The sequence below is a fragment of the Narcine bancroftii genome, chromosome 1 (genome assembly GCF_036971445.1).
Source record: "Narcine bancroftii isolate sNarBan1 chromosome 1, sNarBan1.hap1, whole genome shotgun sequence".
NCBI lineage: Eukaryota > Metazoa > Chordata > Chondrichthyes > Torpediniformes > Narcinidae > Narcine > Narcine bancroftii.
In genome coordinates, this window is record NC_091469.1 from 24,625,634 (window position 1) to 24,645,838 (window position 20,205).

Here is a 20,205-nt window from a genome sequence, read left to right on the forward strand (position 1 = left end):
CACTATTGGTTATGAGATTCTACTGCAAACAGTTTAACTACCAGTTTTCCATCCTTGCATCAGTGAGCACCCTTCAAAAAACATCCCATTAACTACAAGGCTTTTTTTTAAAAAAAACATTCTGTGATTATCAAGATGCTGTAGAAATGTATGTTTTTCTTCTGCTTTCAACTTTTGGCTGATTCAGTGAAGTTGGGCTTTAGGTTAGTTTGAGACTAGGATAACATCTGAATGCTTCTTCTGAAATGTATACATTCTCCAGAAAGACTAATTTTCTGGTTCTCATGTACAGCAATGATTGAACAGGTTTGTGTTATGTGAACATTTTAACAATCTCACAACTGCTTAGTGTCTGCAATTGTAATAGACTTTACTGGTTTCTGAACATAATGGAAGTTGGGAAACACTGGTAAAGCCTTGACAAATGGCATTCTAAGCTTGGCTTTGTTAGTAATTACAGACCTCTGGAGGAGTTTTATGAGGTGGAGCTTGTTCTGGCCCAGCCTCATCACTCATGACATCACTCAGGGTAGTGGGACTGCTTAAGGTCTCACTGCTTGACATCTGGACTGGTAGGGTCAGTGAGAAAGCCCTTTCCAATCTTTTAAAATTTTGGGGAATATGCAAGTCAGGATATTCTAATAGCCTGTCTTATGAACATTTATGCCAATACTTTGAAGTTTATTGAGTGCTGGAGTTAAGTTTCAATGATGTCCCCATCCCTTGTTCATCCCATGAACCCCACTCCACAAGAATGTTTGCATTGGGAAGAGCATATTGTTGTCTGCAACCAAATTTTGAGTAAACAAAGCTTCAACCACACAAGTTGTGTGTCTGCTGTTTGCCTGCCTCCTTGTCTCCTCAGATTGCCCCCAGCACAGGGCTCACGGACGCATTGCGACACTCACCAATTCCTTCTTTTTCATGCACTCCATTAAAATGATAAAGAGGTGCTGAGCTTGTGTGCGACTGTAGTTGAAGGTCTTCTGAATGGTGACGAGCAGCTGGTCTCTCAAAGATTCATTTATCACCCTGTGAGGGACAAGAAGTGGGTCACAGAGGCTTTCAGGAGACACGGTGACAAGAGATGAGTCTGGTTTGGCATTCAGGAATGTTACAAACAGGAAGAGGGCTTATCCTTTTTTCTACTGCTCATTTAGATCAATTTCTTAATTCTATCAGCCCACCTCGGTTCTGTAATCCTTTAAATAATCTCATCTTGCAGAAGTTACTGATCTAGGCTTTGAAGCATCTAGTTAACCCTATGAGTGTCAAATGTATTGTCTAACTTTACACAAAACTATTGGAATTGACAGCTATTTATTCAGCAAGATAGGATGAACCAAAGGTAAAGTCTGTTTCTGCTCTGGATGTGTTGAAACATAAGTAGCAAGTTAGATACATACCCTCACCGAAACTATGACAATTATTTGGGCAATGAATTCAGTATTACACCTTCAATTGACAAGAAAACTAGCAGAGGTTTAATGTAACACAACAATATTAACCAATCCAAATAAAAAGATCCTTGTAATAATTGCAAATTGGTTTAAAGCAATGAGAGAAGACAACTTTAAATGTTGTCCATTGATATTTATGAAACAGACAATATGAGGAGAAGTTGAATCATTATTCCTTGGATTTAGAAGTCACAACTAATTAAACACATCATTCTTGATAATCAGATTGTTACATTCGTGTAGCAAGTGAAAGTATCTGATTGAAGTTAACAAGTTAATCATGTTGATTCATTCAAATGTTAATTAGTAAGTCTAAGCAATTACAAGTAATAGATGAGAAACTTGTGGTAAACTAACCTCTCTGATTCTCTCTTCCTTAATCATGAAAATATTCCCAGGCACTGGAGTCAAACACTGTCACCCATTTCTTTCTACCATTTCCCACACTGTGTCAACCTCCCACACTGCAGTCTTCCCTCTTGTAATGGTCTTTGTGTAGCTGGGAACTGGCTTCAGCATCCCAAAGGTGCTTCTCGTATTCTGCCCTCTCAGATAATCTGGTGACTCTGGTCATTGGCCTGAACCATTAATTCTGTGGCCTAGAAATTAGATTGGTGTTACCTACTACAGTCTCAGGTAAATGAAATTTTCATGGTGTGAAATATGAACAAGATCACTTCAGGATCATTTTGAATCATTCCAGACAAATGTTATGCATCTGTTACAATTTTACCATCAGATATTGTGGAGAAATTTAGACCATATGATCCCCAGAACAACTATTATTTGGCATTCCTATGATAATTATTTGGAGTGGAGCACTCAAGTAATAGAAGTCCCAGATTTACCTTTCTCCCTCTGCTACCTGGCCCCCACCCACTCAAATAATAATCTCTCCTCACCTCTTGCCTTTCCACCACTCCATAATCTTTCCAATCACTGAAGCCTTGCATGTGCTCTGGCTCTAACACTCACCCTGCCACCCCATTCTTGTCTTTCAAAGGCTGAAACAGCTAACACATGATCTAGACATTAGCCTCCTTAACCTTAATGCCAACCACTACCCCACTCTTTCCAGCTCATCAACAGCTCTCCACAATATATATATTCAGAAGAAGTCACAACGAAGAATTGCAAATTGAACAGGAATGCAAGTTGCAAGGAGTATTGAACAGTTTGGGGCTTTTATTCCTGCAACTGTGGAATGATTGGACAGAAATCATTATGATTGTGAAGGGTTTGATAGGATCAACTTGGAGAAGTGTTTTCCACTTGTGTGGAAGACTAAAACTAGATCCCACAAATTAAACTGAGTGCAATAAACTCAATGGTGAATTCAGAGCAAATGTCTTCATGAAAAAATGAGGACTCCTTATAAGTAGGAGTTGAAGCAAAGGTAACAATTTAAGGGGAAGCTGAATTTAAGAAAGACTGGAAAGGGATACTGTTGGAAAGAAGCAAAGAGGCTTTACTAGAGTCTAAACAGTTGCATGAAATTGTTGGGCCAAATGGCCTTTTGCTGCAGCATAATTTAATGCAATATCACAAGCAGCTTCCTTTGAAGGTGGTAAAGTTAAGGACAAGGGTTGGGATGTAAGGAGGGATTGAGGAGGTGGGAGCCCATGGCAGGGATCCTTCTGAGAGCAGTAAGACCTATCTCCAAACCCCCAGGAAAGCCAGCTTTGGGAGAAGCCACAAGGCTTTCCCATACACTGCTCAGACCACCAACCTTCACCTTAAATCAAATCTCGATCTCTTTCGTTTGTTAGGATTGTTGCAATTGGACAGGGCGTTGGCGAGTACCTGGAGTAGTGTGCACAGAAGCTAAAAATATGCAGGAGGCAGTCTGAAGGTGAGTCATCAGGTTAATTGGGATGATGGGTTGTCCTGTCAAGAAAGGTTAGCCAGTTTAGTTCTTGGAGTTTAGAAGAATGGGGATGATCTTACTTGAACATGAAAGAGGCTTGAAAGGGTAAATGTTGAGATAATTCAGCAGTGGGAGAATCAAGGAGACATAGAGTGACAAAATATGAGGCTGGCCATTTAAAACTGAGGTGTGTAGAAATTGTAGTCAATGTGTAGACATTGAGTGGCAATAGTTAGGGTAGCTGCTAGCGCAATGCTATTACAGCGCCAGTGACCTGGGTTCAAATCTGCCATTGTCTGTAAGGAATTTCCTTCCACCTATCAAAAAAAATGTATGGGAATTGTAGATTAATTGGACAGCACAGACTCATGGGCTGGATGGGCCTGTTACTGTGCTGTATGTCTAAATTAAAAATTTAATTTAATTCTTCTCTTAAAAAGTTGTAAATCTCTGGAATTCTCAGTCCTGGAATGTAATGGAGGCAAGGATATGTTCAAGAAGGAGATCGATTAATACTTGAAAAATTGAGGGTTATGAGGACTGGTGCAAAAAAAGGAACTGAGGCTTTCATAGGTAGGGTCTGATCAGATTGCATGGCCGAGTAGGCTTGAGGTGACTATTCCTGCCCCAGTTTCTCCATTTGCATGTCTGCTGCAATAAAATGGCAGATGGAGTTTAATCTGGATGAGTGTGAAGTGTTGCACTTTGTGGTGGGGGGGAGGGGGGTTGGGAGTTAAAAGTAAAAGTATTCAGTAAATGGCAGAAACTTTGGGAGCACTGATGCCCAGTGAGATCTTGGGGGGTGAGCAAGTTCACAGTTCCCTGAAAGCAGCAACACAAGTAGAGAAGATGGTACACAAGTTGCAAGGTATGCTTGCCTTCATCAGTTTGGATGTGGATATAAAATTCGAGAAGCCACGTTGGAGATGTAAAAAAAAAATTAAAAAACCTTGGTTAGGCCAAACTTAGGTTATTGTTTGTAGTTCTGGTCACAAGGAGGATATGGAGGCTCTGGAGAGGATGCAGAAGAAGCTCCCTGGATGTTGCCTGGATTACAGAGTACTAGTGAAAAGGAGAGGATGTACAAACTTGGATTGATTCATGTGGAGGGTCAGATGCTTGTAGAAGTCTAAAAAAATTATGAATGGCACTGACAGCATAGATAATTGGCCTTTTTCCAAATGTAAAATAGAGGCAGGAATAGCCAGTGGACCAGTCTGACATCCTACTTAAGGATGGACTGGGTATGGTGGGTGTACAATGAGGAGAGATGGGACAAGTTTGCAAGTGTTGAGAGTGACTAAGTATGTGTGTGTGAGAGAGAGAGAGAGAGAGAGAGATCCTGGTGAGGAAGCCCACTTGATCACAAGTGCTAAGACTAGGCCCGCACAATTTTGACTGGGCTTTTCAGGATCCTGAAATCCTATACTGGTCCAGTCTCCCTTCAACATAAACTCTCGATCTATATCTTCCCATTCCTCATCTCGCAATTTCACAACTCTGCTTCCCCATCCCACCATCAAACTTCTTTAATTTCCCAGGGGATTGACTGACAGCAATATGGCCTTCTAGTGCCTGGGAATTTTCTGCGATTTAACTTGCCTTCTGGGGTTTGCGACAATTTCCAGGTTATAGTGGATTAATTTGTGATCTCCCACTAACAGGATCATAGGTTTGTCCATGAACACCCAGCCTCAGTCCCATCTAGCTGTTGAGACAAAGGGTCTAAATGGTTGCTGTATGTCTTACAGGGGAGTCTGGTAAAGGGGAGGAGGCTTCTATTTCCAGACTGCAAAGTCTGAGCATTATGCTCCCACGTGCACAGGTGAGAGTCTGGCAGGATGTTTTCTAAAACCAATATATGGCTACACTCCTCTGATCCATCCCTGCCCCTCACAGGGACCACAGGCCCCCTCCTCCCCCAGCTCTTGTAGTGTTGTAGATTAAGTAGCACATGGCTAAACTGCAGTGTAATCTGGGAGGCACAGATAGTTTTCAACCTGGCACTTACCCACCATCCTCTGAATATTTGTGGGCGAAGGCGAGGATGTCCGAAGCCCGACCACTGCCATCACAGACCACCACCGGGACGGGTGGGGTGTCCCGAAGGTACTCCAGCACGATGGAGATAACATTGGGTCCACCTTCCACAATGAGAGCCACCACAGGAACTCCCTGTCCAATCCCTGCAGAGAGAGACAGCAGGGCAAGAGGCAAAGTCAAGGAGCCAAAGTAAATTAAAATGGCTGATGCTCAGTTATATCAAGCGCACAAAAGTGCACCATTGAATCCAGTGTTTATGCTCCATGTGAACCTCCAACCAACCTTCTTCACCTCATTCAACACCATGTTCTTCGATTCATCTATTCATGTTCATATTGTCATGCCCTCAGCTTAAATCTGTCTGTTTCTTTACCTCGTTTTCAGCTTTCTCCCGATCTCCCTCCTGAATTTATCAATGGCCTCCTTGTGAACACTATGTAGTGTCTACTTTAATATAAGACTGACACTCTGACTTGTGGAATCTTTGCTTTCAAATGGTTTGACCTAATCGTCTGTAGAGTGTTTGTTTATTTTTGGCTTTGTGAATATGAAGCTTGTCAACATTTTGGTCACAGCTCATGCAATAATATGCAATGTACCCATTTACACAGCGTGGCCATTGATGTTGAAGGAAGGGCAGAGGGAAAGTAGCCTTGTTTATTCAACTGAATCTTTCAGGATATCCCCATTTGCTTTTCATTTCATTAAATATTCCTGAAGTCTAGTCACTATTGGAATTGAATAAATTCACAAACAACATAGTAATAATAACAAGATCATCTGGTTTTGGCTTTAATACAGGAGTTGATTAATCTTGTATTTTTCAAGCAGTCTTCAGAAACCAAGAGACAATGTTTATTCTTAGTCAAACAGCTTAAATAGAGCCATAGAGTTGGAGAGCACAGGAACTGGTTCCTTAATGCTGTGTCTAGGTCAACCATCATACCAATCCATCCCACTTCCTTGCATCAATTTCTCAACCATCTATGCCTCGCACATTCAAGTACCTGTCCAGATGTCTCTAAAACATTGTTACTGTTCCTGCCTCCATCACTTCCTCTGACTTGCATTCCAAATACCAACTCTTCCTTGCATGTGTATAAAAAAAGTAAAAACCCACAGAACCACTTTCAACTTCTTACTTTTCATGTTAAAACTGTGGCCCGAGTTTTAGTCACCCTAGCCATGGAAAACAGACACTGTCGACCCCATCCATACCTTTCATAATGTGTTCTCCCTCTGTCACCTCTCTGCTTCCTTTTCTCCAGGGTAAATAGACCCAGCCCCCTTGTAATGAAAGCCCTCCCATCCAGGCTACATCCTTCTGAATCTTGATGGGCACCCTTTCTAATTTAATCACCTCAACAGGAGGGGAGAGGGGGAAGGATGGATGGTGTAATAGGAGGGAGAGGTAAAGAAAGATGGAGGGAGGTGTAGGGGAGGCAGACAGATGAAGAAAGATATGCTGAAGAGGGAAGGATGGAGAGAGAGAAAGAGAAGGTGGGAGAAAAAAGATGGGAAGGTTGAGAGGAGGAAAAGCAGGAGAGAGGAAGGCAGGGCGGAGAGAAAGAGAGTGCATATTTAAAGGGGACAAATTGTTTATCTTAATGATTCTCAACCTGAGAGTCCGTGGAAGAAGACAAACATTACTAATACATCAACCGTTACATGTGAAATGAGGTTGTATATTTGACAACAGATTAAAAACTTCTTAAGTATTTCTATTAAAACAAAACAAAAATCCTGTTGGTCATGGAAAGGGCTTGTGATCACCATATCCCCTCCTCACACCCCCCCACCCCCCAAATCACTCCACCTCCAAAAACACGATCACAGGTTTGCTACAAGTGGTTCATGGTAAACAAAACAATGTGTTGTGGTCTGAGGGTGAAAAATGTTGCGAACCTTTGACTTAGTTGAACACATTTTCCAATGGAACAATATGTCTGGGGATCTCTCTCAGAGAACCGAGTGCTATGTGAATACTTTACCCTCACACGGTACGTGGAATCAGGGTTTCACACATGGATCGAATAATGGATAATATCCTGGCAGACTGATGAAGGGGTCGTTACTGATGACAGTTGAACATCCCTTTGCATTCCCAGCCCCTTCGCATATTCTCAGGCATAGGATGACAAAGGGAAATCCACATGTCACAGTCATCAGGCTCCCAGTTCCACACATCTGGAAAAGGAAGGAAAGTGATTTCCTGTAATGTCTCTCATTATCTTAGGATCCTGAATGTGCCCTGTGGCCCAATGAAATTAAGGAAGCGCGGTAGCTGTCTTCTTCACAGCAGACTCCCACAAAACATTCTTTCAGATCTTGGTTGAGGTTTAATTATTGGCCAGGACGAGAGAGGTATGTGACATCTTTTGCGTGGTAGTGTGAGAGACAGGTGAATTGTTGATTGGTTCATCTTAAAGGCAAGACCTTTGATAATGCAGCACTCCCTCTATGTGACACTGGAACATCATTCTAGGTTTTTCTGTCCTTGTCTCCCGAGTGTCATTTCCACCTACATCTGTTCGATAGAACCGAGAGGGTTCTACCACTGAAATGCTGAATATTCATCTGTAAGTATTACAGAACCATTGAAGTTTCACATGGAAGATTATTTGGTGCTAATTTGATACTGAAAGACTCCCAGATTTCTCTGGCCGATGAAAGAGAAAGGAAGTTTCATCAGAGAACAATGAAAACCCACTACTAGTGCTGCATCAGAATGGTTGGAATCTGGCAGAAACATAGATAGATAGCAACACTCATGTGGAGTCATGGCAGGTATAGCACATAGCTCTTGAAGTAACAGTCTAGTTATTTGCTCCTCAGTAACTGGGCCAAAATCAGGGCACCGTCAGGGGTGAATCCAGCTCAACATCGAGACAGGACTGAGGGAGCATCCAGGCTAACCGGGGTGGGACTGAGGGAGCACCCAGACTGACATCAGATCAGCACTGAGGGAGATCCCAGGCTGACATCGGGACGGAACTGAGGGATAACTAGACTACGATCAGGACGTGACTGAGCGGGCTCTCAGGCTGTTACTAGGGCAGCACTGAGGGAGCACCCAGACCTTTACTGAACAGCAATGAAAGAGCACCCGGACCAGTATGGGGATAGCCCTGAGGGAGCAGCCAGGCTGACATCAGGACTGGTCCGAAGACTCACCTGGGCTGAATATGGGGCAGCAGTGAGGTACCCTGACCAATACTGGGACACAAAGGCCAATGTCAAGGAAACTGTGTCCGGATGACATCATGTAACAACATCGAGACCTTACTGAGGGAATGTCCGAACTTCTACCACACCACGTTTCTTTCTTGGATCATACCATTTGCCAGCGCATGGTCGAGCACATTATAATGCAGTATTTTACTTTGATTAGTCTCCTAGGGTCGGTTCCTGATGCTATTCTCCATAAAAGCAATGCTGGAGCAGCCTGACAGGTCGTCTCCGTTAAAGGGAAGTCTGCCTTTATTTTTTTCTCATTGAACCAACTTCAATGCGGCATCACTCCATAAAAAGGACTTACGATTGCTGTAGATCTTTGACTGTGAGTCAACAGTTATTCAGCTCCTTCCTTCAGGAGGAGTGGTGAAGGAAACCTGAGGAGTTGGCCACGATCGTGCTGAGAATAATAAATGAGGTTTGGAATGTGCCCATCAATGCTAAGAACTTGTGAATGGTTACAAGAAGAAAAAGATTTGATTTAACATAATTCAATTTCCTTCTTCATTCCTACGTCCTACTTCTGTTCCAAGTTTTCATCTTGAATGTCAGAAAGCTGAATACAATTTAGGAACATGATGAGACCATTTAAGTCTTTTACACCTGTTCTAACATTCAGTAATGTCTTTGGTGATCTACATCTTAACCCTGTTTAAGGTGCTTAGATCCATGGCCCTACATGGCCTTTGTCCAAAAGGAATTTATCCAACCCAATTTTGACTTATCAAATCATCCCTACCTACAATAGGTATTTTGACAGCAGAGTTCTGGGCAAATTAAATTCTCGAGTGGCCTCTTTCTGCTGTTAATTAAAAATAAAAATCCAGAGAATGCTACAGCACAGGAGTCTTTTAAGCCAGGGAGCCTCTTCATCTCTTCGAAAAAGCTCTCCCATTTGTCCCCCTCCCTTGATCTCCCGCAGCAGGCTGCAAATGTTTTCATTGCCAATACTTAGCTGATTCCATTTTTAAATTTTCTGTGGGATTTGCCTCCACTTGTTGCCTTCATCAACACATTCCAGATCGCAGCAGAGCTGCATGACTTCCTTCCCACTACGTCGCCTCTGGTTCCTTTGCCAATTTACCTAAAATCCATGGCCTCTGGGTGCAGATTGCCATTTCAAGATACGACCCACAGTGTGCAATAGAGGGACACAGTGGTACATCTTAACATCAATCCAAACTCTGCCCCAAATCAATCTATTAAAAGATCCCCACAGGTCAAACAAATTCACAGTGTCCCATATTGCCCTTGAAAAGCTCTGCATGTACAGTACAAATCAACTGTGAAAGAAGATGAAGCCATATCAGTGGGATGAGAAGTACAAGGAGATCAATAAATGCAACAATATCACAAATTTTATTTTAGGACAACACTCCAAGGGCCTGTTACAGGAAGATGATTACAAAGATTGAAAATAGCATTTTCATTGCAACACCAGATTTCTTTGATAAAACCATGACAAAATTCACCCTGAATCACTTGCTTTAAACATACCAAACTAGTTTACTTCTGAAGTTTCACTCCATGTCAATGTAAGGTGTTTTAGAGCAAACTTAGGCTATTCTGCATGAGTCAATGTGGTAAGGGTGAGACACTCTGCCTTTATCAGTACTGTCATGTAGCCATACAGCACTCCAATGTTGTAATGTGGTGCACGACCTAGGTGACTGTAATACTGTGAGCATTTGCTAATGTGATATTGTTAGTGGAGGATACTCTGCCTTTGTCAATGGAACACATTTCTGAAGTGGAGAACAGCAGATCACTTTCTCTCCCATTAATACTGTTGAAGCCTAAATGTTGGCCAATACACGAAGGAGAGGGAATCCTCGTTTATTTCTTCAAAATGGCAGTATGGAATGTTTTAAAACTTTAGCTAAAAGGGTAAATTAATCTGGTTTTTAAAACAAAAACCCTGCAGTCTTGCAAACTGTGTTTGTTTAGATTTTGGTGCTTTTGTCATGCACTTGGGGTGATTCTATAATCTTTATTCCTGTGTCCAGAGTGCTACCCAAGGGTCTCACTTTACTCCTTTCGTCTGTCAGTTGATGCCATTTTTTTGAGTAAAATTAAAAATGAGATCAGGTATTCTTTCAGGATCTCATTACTACAACTAGTTAGATAATATGGAGAAATAGTCAGAAATATTATAACTCATTTGTTACGGAGAAATGTTCAAGGAGCATCACTGGAGTATTACCAGGTAATGTTTGTCACTGAGATAAGGAGGAAATGCAAGAACCGATTGGTAAACAAGCCTGGGCTTTGAGAAATCAAAGTTAGGAGATGGGTAGGGATCTGGAGAGTGAGGGAAGAAATTCCAAGTTGCTATTAGTTCAATCACTTCAAATTGGAGAGAGTGCAAGAGCGAGAGAGAATATGAAAGAGATCAGTTGGCATGCTTTATTGACGACATTTTGGACAAAGGTCACCATCCTTGCCTGTGCTGAGGGAGTAATGTGAATAATGTACATGCAATAAACTTTGCTTTTGAGGTACACATTCAATGAAGTAAACTATTCCAATGGTTTAGTGGAATGACAGAGAGCACATTTCTATCCATTAACTGCTGCAGTGTGCACAAGAGTTGACAGTATTAGTTAGATCCCATGAAGAGAACCATGCCTCTGGCACCCAAAGCTCCTTTCTAACATGCTCTACTTGGGCCTTTTTTAAAGTACTCACTCGTGTTAATCTTCTGCAGAGAAATGTGCTTCTCCAGTTGTCTCCGCAACTTCACCTCAGCTCCATATTTGCCTGTTGTGCCATTGTCTGCCAGGATGAAGTGTGAGTGCATGCTGTTCAATACCGTCAGCTTGCTCAAGGGGTTAGACATGGTTTGGTAAGGGCGGACCACCTGTGTGAACACCAGTTAGTTACCAACAACATTTTTGCATAACGTCTAGAATGCAGTCAGGTCTCTTAATAGAAGTTAAAACATCAAACACCAAGGTATAGAAGCTCAATATCATCAGAGGTGCCCAAAAGTTGGGTCAAAGAAATGGCTTTAATATATGGGTTTAACACATGGTTTTATAGTTTATATTAAAAGAAGTGATGATGTTTCTGAAAGGAGTTTCAAAGCTTGGTCACCTAGGGTGGGACTATTAATTTTGCAAAGGGTTACAGCTGAAGGAGCACAGAGTTTGTAGGTTAAGGGAAAGCAAGGGGTGGGTCCAAAGAAAGCTTTGAAAACAAGTATGATCAGTTAATATCTGAAGTGGTGCCAGTGTGGTTCAGCAGATACTGATGGAAAATGGCATAAAGGAAGCCAGATAGTCAGCAGTGCATTAGATGAGTCAACACAAGCTGATGGTTTCAGCTGCAAGCATGCTGAGTCAGGATCAGAGATGTGTGCTATTGTGAAGATGTATATGGTTGCAATGGCAACATCAAGACAAGATTGCCTACACATCTCGAGATCAGATGTGCCTCAAGGTTGAGAACATATCAAAGATTGAGAGAGTTAGGTCTTTACTCTTTGGAGTGACAAAGGATGAGAGCTGACTTAGTAGATGTATACAAGATTATGAGGGGGCATATATTGGGTGGACACCCAGAACCTTTTCCCTGCAGCGACAATAGTAAATATCAGAGGACATCAATTTAAGGGCAGTGGAGGAAAGTTTAGGAGAAATGTCAGAGGTAAGGTTTTTTTATTTACAATGCCTGGAATGGATTTCCAGGGTAGTGGTGGAGTCTGATACAATAGGGATATTCAAAAGCCTCTTAGGTAAGTAGATGCAAGAAAAATAGAGGGTTATGGGTGTGATGTAGGAAAGGATTAGATTGTTGTGGAGTAGGTTTCCATAGGTTGGCACAACATTGTGGGCTGAAATGCCTGTACTGTGCAGTAATGTTCTATGTTCAATATTACTTTGATTTCAGATGGTTGGGAAAGTGAGGAATGGATGGAATAAACATCACAGACTGGTTTCAAATCCATAATACCTCAATATAGTTAAGGACTGAAGGTATTTAGCTGCAAGGAAATTAATATAAAAAAATGTCAAAGTATAATCTTCCATTGATGGACCTGAAAACACTTCAATCTGTCCTAGTCAGTCTGTTAGTTCATCCAAGTGGTCGAAGAAGCAAATAAATCAAAAGCGCTGGAAACTATCTCGCATTCCAGTTACTGAACCTTAGTAAGGTCCAAAGTATTGGTCTTGCTTTCAGGAATATTCATATATTATTCAAAATTAGACATTTGCTCCTCAATATACAGTTACACCAAAAAAAAACAAGATACTCACATCCTTTCCAATCAGATCTTCTTGATTCTCCACTATTCCCCAAGGAGCGATGCCTATAATGCAGATCCTTCCTCTAGACTTTGAGGCATGGTCCTTCAGTGCATCTCCTACATGCCGAATGACCCCTAAAATCAACCCATAGAAAACATGACTGCAGCACTATTTTGGTTTATTAACCCTTTGTGGTGATACAACCACTACACTGCAGGGGGCAACCACTGCACCTGCAGGTAGGCAACCTGGGAGACTGGCCCCACCTGCCTGCTGTCAATCACTGGCCTGTATAAAGACTCGAGCCAGCCCCTTTGAAGAGCCAGACACATAGAGCCAGCATAGATACTGAGATTGGTGTGTACGTTTAAGCTAATTAAAGCCTGTTGTACAGTCTGTGGACTTTGTGTCAGAATTACTTGCACAGCAGCACTCACACCCTTGCAAATCCAAATTGGCTGTTCATATCCTGTAATAAATATTGCAGCAACAATGTGCATGTGTGTAGCTCCTCCAACCTCCCCCCCCCCAACCACCAATAATAGCATTTCACCAGAGGGTAGTTGGTAAAAAGTAAATACTGAGTTACGCAAAGCTAGACAAAGTTAAGGTTCCAGTACTTATTTGAGATGTTTGAGTTGAAACTCTACGCACTTGATAGATCTATGTTATTAAAAAAAATGTCATATAATTGTGATAGTGGCTATTCACCCCACCATTAAAGAGCTACTTGCCCTAATCCCACCTTCCAGCACTCATCCCTGGTCATGCAGAGTTCAAAGCATAAATGAATTCCACCACCCCAAAGAAATTCCCCACAATCCTTTCCTCTGCATTCCCCAGTTAGTTATCTTTCTGGTGAACAAAACAGTTCCTTCCTGTTCAACCTGTCCATGCATCTCATAATTTTATATAGTTCAGTTAAATCCCCTCAGTCACTTCTATTCCAATGAAATAACTCCTTCTGTTCGAAATTTTTGTCATGACTACAACACTAGCAGTACCGTTGCAAATCTTATTTGCATCTTCTTTATTGATAGAATTTCTTACTCTTACAGCCCAGAAACAAGCCCTAATGTTGGTCATCAAGTACCTATCTATGCTAATTTCATTTACAGCACCTCCTGTATTATGGTGACCATAATATTTCACTATATTATTTTCTCAATATTATTTTTAATCCACAAATGCAGCCACAATTGGAACCAATCCAATGGAGACCTATTCCTCTGTGACGATCTCAACTCCCCTACCTCAATCTTGTATCCTCTCCCGGGGGAAACATCTGATTTTCTCACACAGCCCTGTTTTATTTGTGGTTTAAAGACCATGGGACACAGGACTGGAAGTAGGCCATTCAGCTCATCGAGTCTGTCCACCTATTCAATCATGAGCTGATCCATTTTCCCTCCCAGCCCCACTCCATGGCCTTCTCCCCATAACCTTTGATACCTCAGCTTGCAGGTAGGCTGGAATTTCACTGATATCTCTGTGGAGCTTTCCTGCAGAAATTTCACCCAAATCTCCTGAGACATATTCCAGTCACAAGGTAAGTGTAAACAGCCAATGTCAACCAGTTCTGTAGAATCTGAGTGCATGTGTGGAGGTAATTGTCCAATAGAAAAAAGGAGTAGATGGGCAGTTCTTATCAAATGAATAAGTGATCATTTATATCAGGGAATGCCTGATAATACCAATAGTCAGATAGCATTAATACACTAAGGAAAACCTCATTCATAATGAAGAGCATTTAAAACAAAAATTATAATTAAGTAGCAGTAATAAAAAATGAAATGATTCTTCCACTATTGAACCATCGATTGGTTATGGAACTGAATGAATAGGGAAGGTAGGTCTTCAGGATATACTGTAGTAACTCCAAAGCATTCAAGGAAGTTCTCTTGTGGATACCCTGCCAGCAAATTTCCTCAGGATTTAAAAAAGGGTGTATGCTTGGACTTCCATTGTAAATACGACTAAACCTTGTAGCATGTTGTAATCTAATCTAACTTAATCACAAACGAGTCAATTTCTGTTCAGGCGAATGTTGATGCAGAAACAAGGATGACTGCAAGGACAGAGGGACTTGCAGGGTAAAAGAAGATGATTACCTGTAAAGAGGGATAAAGATGTAGATATAAACAGGGACAGAGAGTGTCTGATTAAACAGAAATAGAGGTACAATGAAACTTCTAAGTATATATTTATTGTTATGTGCATTGAGGTACAGTGAGAACATTTGTTTTGTGTGCAGTCCATGCAAACTACAGCAATAAAATCAGAGTGCAGTGGTACACAGAGATCAGTCGGAACAGAGCAAAGGCAATATTATTCTAGTGTGTGATGTTCATTCAGGAGTCTGATAACAGCAGGAAAAAAACCGTCCTTGAATCTGGTGATGCGAGATCTCACACCGAGAATCTTTGCCCCGAAGGAAGGAGGGAGAAGAGAGTGTAGCCAGGGAAGGATGAGTCTTTTAATACACTGGCTGCTTTTCTGAGGCAGTGGGGAGTTGAGATGGAATCATTGGCGGGAAGGACAGATTTGTGAGATGGTCTGAGCTGTGTTCACAAAGAAGTGAATGGAAAAGATTAAAGACAGTTATATCACAGGAAAAGATAAAGCTGTAAAATTAGGAATGGAGAAAAATTATCATAATGGGCTGAGACAGAAAATGAAGAGCAAATAGGAAGAATGAAAAGGAAGGACAAAGTCACGTACATAAAAATGTATTTAAATATTAAAGGTTTTCTTCCACCACAGCATGAGGTTTAGTAACCAATAATAACCATTAATACTTTAAGCAAAGCTATTTTCACAACAGAGTTAAGGAAATTTTTAAGCAAAATTCACACTTAAGTAAGTAGCAGTAAAATCTGGTGATTCCTCACCTGTGTTCACACCTCCAGTGAATATCCAAGCCCCTGTTGTCATGGCTGCTTTAATTAAGCCTTTACCAAAGACTTGCTTTAGTTTCGGTTGAAGTTCAAAATTTTGGAGCCCCCCATGAATGGAGATTAGTAGCTTTGGGAGGTCCAACTGCCATTCCTTTGTCATTAGGTGTAAGAGCAAGTCAGGCTTTGTATCAAAGGACACCCGAACGTACTGTACCAGGAACAGGGGAAGAAGAAGGAGAGATAGGTTACAAGATCAGTGTCTTGCCTGTATTTCCCCCATAGCCTTGCACATTTCCTGTCCACATACTTGTCCAAATATCTTTTAAATGCTGTCTGATGTTCATAAAGGTACTGAGAACAGAATGATCCCAATTTTAAATTTTATCTCCAGGTTAGATTAACTTTAGAGTACTTCTTTCAATGCAATCAAGTTCTGGAAATGAAGTCAAATGTGTAGCTACTAAAATACAGCATGATTTGTACTCCCAATTTGGGAAATGTTTCTGGACACACAACCCTTTTTCTTTTAAAAAAAAATAAAAACACAACGCTGGAGAAACTCAGCAGATCAAACAAATGTACTTTATGCGGCAAAGATAAAGATACATAGCAAACATTTTGGGCTTGAGCCCTTCATGAAGGTATAAGCAAAATGTAGGCAGGGTCCTGAACAAAAACCTTTTTTAAAATTTAATTCATTCATGGATAAGGACATGGCTCATGCAGCACAACAGCTGGAAAGAATCCAAAAAAAAACAAAGCCCCCAAAAGTTTCCAGGATGTTTATGGAATTGGGGCTGCTTTTTTTCTTCAATTGAATCAGCTCAGCCACTTTTAAAGACCAGTGTTACTCCAGCACCATGAAGTACGCTGAAAGTGTTGTACTGACAAACCATCTCTAGGCACAACAAGCAATGGCCTCCCCAGCCCAGGTATCATCTCTAGGGGCATGTTTGTATGGATTTCCTGTGTCTATTCAAAACAATCAGCAACTGAACTTCACAACACTAGGGCACCCCAAGGCACTTGGACTAGCCACTGAGGGAAATTTGGAAATGAGGCAAATAAACTCTCATGAACGGCAGATGTCCAAACTTTTCATCTCTGCCTTAAATCTACTCCTTGAATTCCTGACGAAGAGCTCAGGCTCAAAACATTGACTGCTTTTACTTCCTACAGATGCTGCATGGCCTGCTAAGTTTCTTCAGCACTTTTGTGCACCGTACTAGACCCCGGCATCTGCAGACTTTCTTGTTTACCCCTCAGTTTTGAGATGCTCAGTAACTCAAATGTGATAAATTGGATCAAGAGCTAGAAGGTGTCCAGAGGCCAACTCACTATTAACATCTTCAATAAACATTATTGGTGCTGTGCATCGAAGAGAGCAAAGAGAGCCACTGATGAATGGTTGAAAGCTGGCCCCTCTGATAGTGCAAGGCTCCTTCCCTACTGCAGCTCATCTGATGGGGTCACACAGCATCCATGGGAAGTAAAGAGTATCCCTGAGTTCCTATAGATGCTGTGTGACCTGCTAAGTTTCTCTAGCACCTTTGAATATGGCACTTGGCCCACCAGCGTTGACAGACTTTTTTTGCTTCACACCTGAAAATGTCAATATTTGGTGCTCAGGCCTCTGGAATGATACTTGAACCCACAGTCTTCTGGCCCAGAAACACATGGAGCCACTGCTGGCCTCGTTCAAGTCCAGCAACAGTGATAAAGTTTGTATACATTTCACACAATCCTTTTCCCAAGCTATCTTGTCCCCAGTCTTCCAAATCAAGTTGTTTACCATAGCTTTGTTGGAGTGTCCTCCTCCCTGGAATTCAATTGTGCCAAAGGCATCTGTTGGGCTGAGCTGGGTGTGCTTGCTGACAGACCATTTCTCCAGATCGTTCTTTGTGCTTCTGCTTTCGCTGCTATCATTCTGGCTGATGGAGATGGCAGGGGGCAATCCAACATGTTGGCCCATTAGTCGCCCGCAGCAACACCTACCCCAACACGGAAGAAAGAAAGGTCTCTTATACTTCCTTCAACAATGAGGTTGGACACAATCCAAATCAATGATCACACTAAACTAAATGATGTGAAGGGGAAGGGATCCATGAGTAACCTGTGAGGGGTGGTAGTGGGAGAACTACATTTCTGAAGTTGCAGGGAAAGTTGCAATAACTAAGAATAAACCACATGGGGGGGGCTTGGTTTTATTTACAGAGGTAGAGAGTACCAAAACAAGCAGATTATTCTAGACATGTCTGGTCAGGACTTGGCTGGTACATCGTGTCTTGTTCCAAGGAGAATGATCTCAAAGCTTTGGAGAGGGCACAGATTTACAGGCATGACTTCAATAATGATGGAGCTTAGCATATGGCAGGGAAGAGGAAACTGGGGTTAGTCTCTCTATAGGAGCAATTGTTAGGGAGTTTGGAGTGATAAGAGCATTTCAGCACAGAAACGAGCCCTTTGATCCAACATGTCCACAGTGACCAAGTTGTCTATCCACGCTAGTCCCATTTGCCTGTATTTCCCCCATAGCCTTGCACATTTCCTGTCCACATACTTGTCCAAATATCTTTTAAATGTCACCATTGTACCTTCACTACCTCTTCCTCTTCCATAAAGGTAAAGGTTCCATTATTGTCATGTAATACTACATTTAGAATTCAACATACATGAAATTCTTTAACTTTGTCTACCATAAGGAAGACAGAGAGTCGTAATTTGTTGCTAGGTCCCTTTTAAATGTTTCCCCTCTCACTTATAATCCACGCCTTCTACTTTTTGAATCTTTTTTGGTGGGAAAAAAGTCTGTGATCTTTCACCTTATCCATCGTGACTTTATCTACCTCTATCAGGTCACCCTTCAGCCTCATATGGGCCATGGAAAATAAGTCCTTGCCAATCAAACCTCTCATTTTCATTGTGATGAACTTAGAGAGGGTAAATTTAAAAATCCTTCTTTGAGGCAGGAGGACCAGTAATGACAGCAACAAATTGAAGGTAATTGTGAAAGGAATGAGAAAAGGGAGAGGAGGAAACAATTTCTTTCAAAGCCAATGGGGACCGCAGTGCCTAAAAGAGACATGACAGTGGATCCAAAGATGCATTTTGTCTGGGATCATATAAACAGTGAAAGGGAATTATTTGCTGGGTGATGGAGGAAGATAAGGGGAAGTGGGATGGGCTTGAGGCTTCTTTCAAAAGACCATCACAGGGATGATGGGCTGACTTCCCCACTCTTCTCACTCGTGGGCTACTCAGCAAGGAAATTGGCACTTTAGCCCATCAAATCTGTGCTTTAAGAAAAAATTGGATAGGTACATGGATGGGAGGGGTATGAAAGGATATGCAATGGGTGCAGAGCAATGGGACTAGGCTGAAAAATAGTTCGGAACAGACTGGAAGGGCCAAATAGCCTAGTTTCTGTGCTGTAACGTTCTATGGTTCTATAAAGCAGAGACCAGAACCCGTAAGGAATGGGTTTTTGGCAAATGGTCGCGTAAAGGTTGGAATTGGAGGAATGTAGATATTGCATTGGGTTTTCAGACAGGAGGAGGTTAAAGAGATAAGGAGGGATCTGAACATGAGGATCTCACAATTCTCACTACAATGCAGCAATTGAAACCGGATATTTGTACAGCCTCTGGATGCAGGCCTGCCCATTCCATAACCAAAGAAGTTGTCAAAGTATTTTAACAATTCTAGAAAAGTCAGAGCCATCAGGACAACAGGAGGCTCAGTGATATGGCAGGTGCTGCCTTGTGGCTTTCATGACCCAGGTTCGCTCTTGACCTCTCAATGCTTGTGTGCAATTTGCACATTCTTTCATTGACCACTTGAGTTGGATCCCTCTCCCTCTAATTTCCTTCCACTTCACCAGGATGTGCTAGTAGGTTAATTACCTACTAGCGTATCCAGGCGATAGGAGGAAGATGGAGTTATTGGGGAAAGGGAGAGAATAACGTAGTTTGAGAGCTCCCATTCAGTGAATTAAATACCCTCCTTTCATACTGTAAACAAAGATTTAAAACATCTCTGCGATTGTTCTTCATTCAGCAGTAAGCTGTGCCTCAGTACACTAAACGGCAAGATCTGTTACCTATGGTGGTCTTTCGTGCTCGGTATGATGTGGACACATTCCCGTTTGCAAAATGCTCTCTCTATCCATGATTTCTGGGCCTGTAATAGAGAAAGAATAATAATTTAGCCATCCTGCCTACTCAAAGGCAATGAGGTACCCCTACCTTGATATTACTGGATCAATAATTAAAGGTTGGGATTAAAGAAATATTTTATCTCCACAGCTATCAGGTTCTGGAACCTAATAATAACAAACTACTCCGACACCACAAAAAGGCCTGTCTGCACTATTGTAACACAATTTTTCTTTTTCTTGTCTTATGGTAACTGAATTCTTATTATCTATTTTTTGCCTATATTATCCCTTTTTCATT

At 41.7% G+C, this 20,205-nt stretch overlaps 1 protein-coding gene across 1 annotated transcript in view; it reads right to left on the reverse strand.

Annotated features, from left to right (window-relative positions):
• trpm3 (transient receptor potential cation channel, subfamily M, member 3) overlaps nt 1–20,205 on the reverse strand; it is a 164,692-nt gene that overhangs the window by 131,402 nt on the left and 13,085 nt on the right. The window contains exons 2-8 of the mRNA XM_069916634.1: nt 19,851–19,930; nt 17,544–17,742; nt 15,746–15,959; nt 12,864–12,988; nt 11,293–11,464; nt 5,339–5,513; nt 909–1,032 (exon numbers count right to left, since the gene is read on the reverse strand). Of these exons, the coding sequence (XP_069772735.1) occupies nt 909–1,032; nt 5,339–5,513; nt 11,293–11,464; nt 12,864–12,988; nt 15,746–15,959; nt 17,544–17,723 (990 nt within the window). The 5' untranslated portion in view covers nt 17,724–17,742; nt 19,851–19,930. The remainder of the gene's footprint in view (nt 1–908; nt 1,033–5,338; nt 5,514–11,292; nt 11,465–12,863; nt 12,989–15,745; nt 15,960–17,543; nt 17,743–19,850; nt 19,931–20,205) is intronic.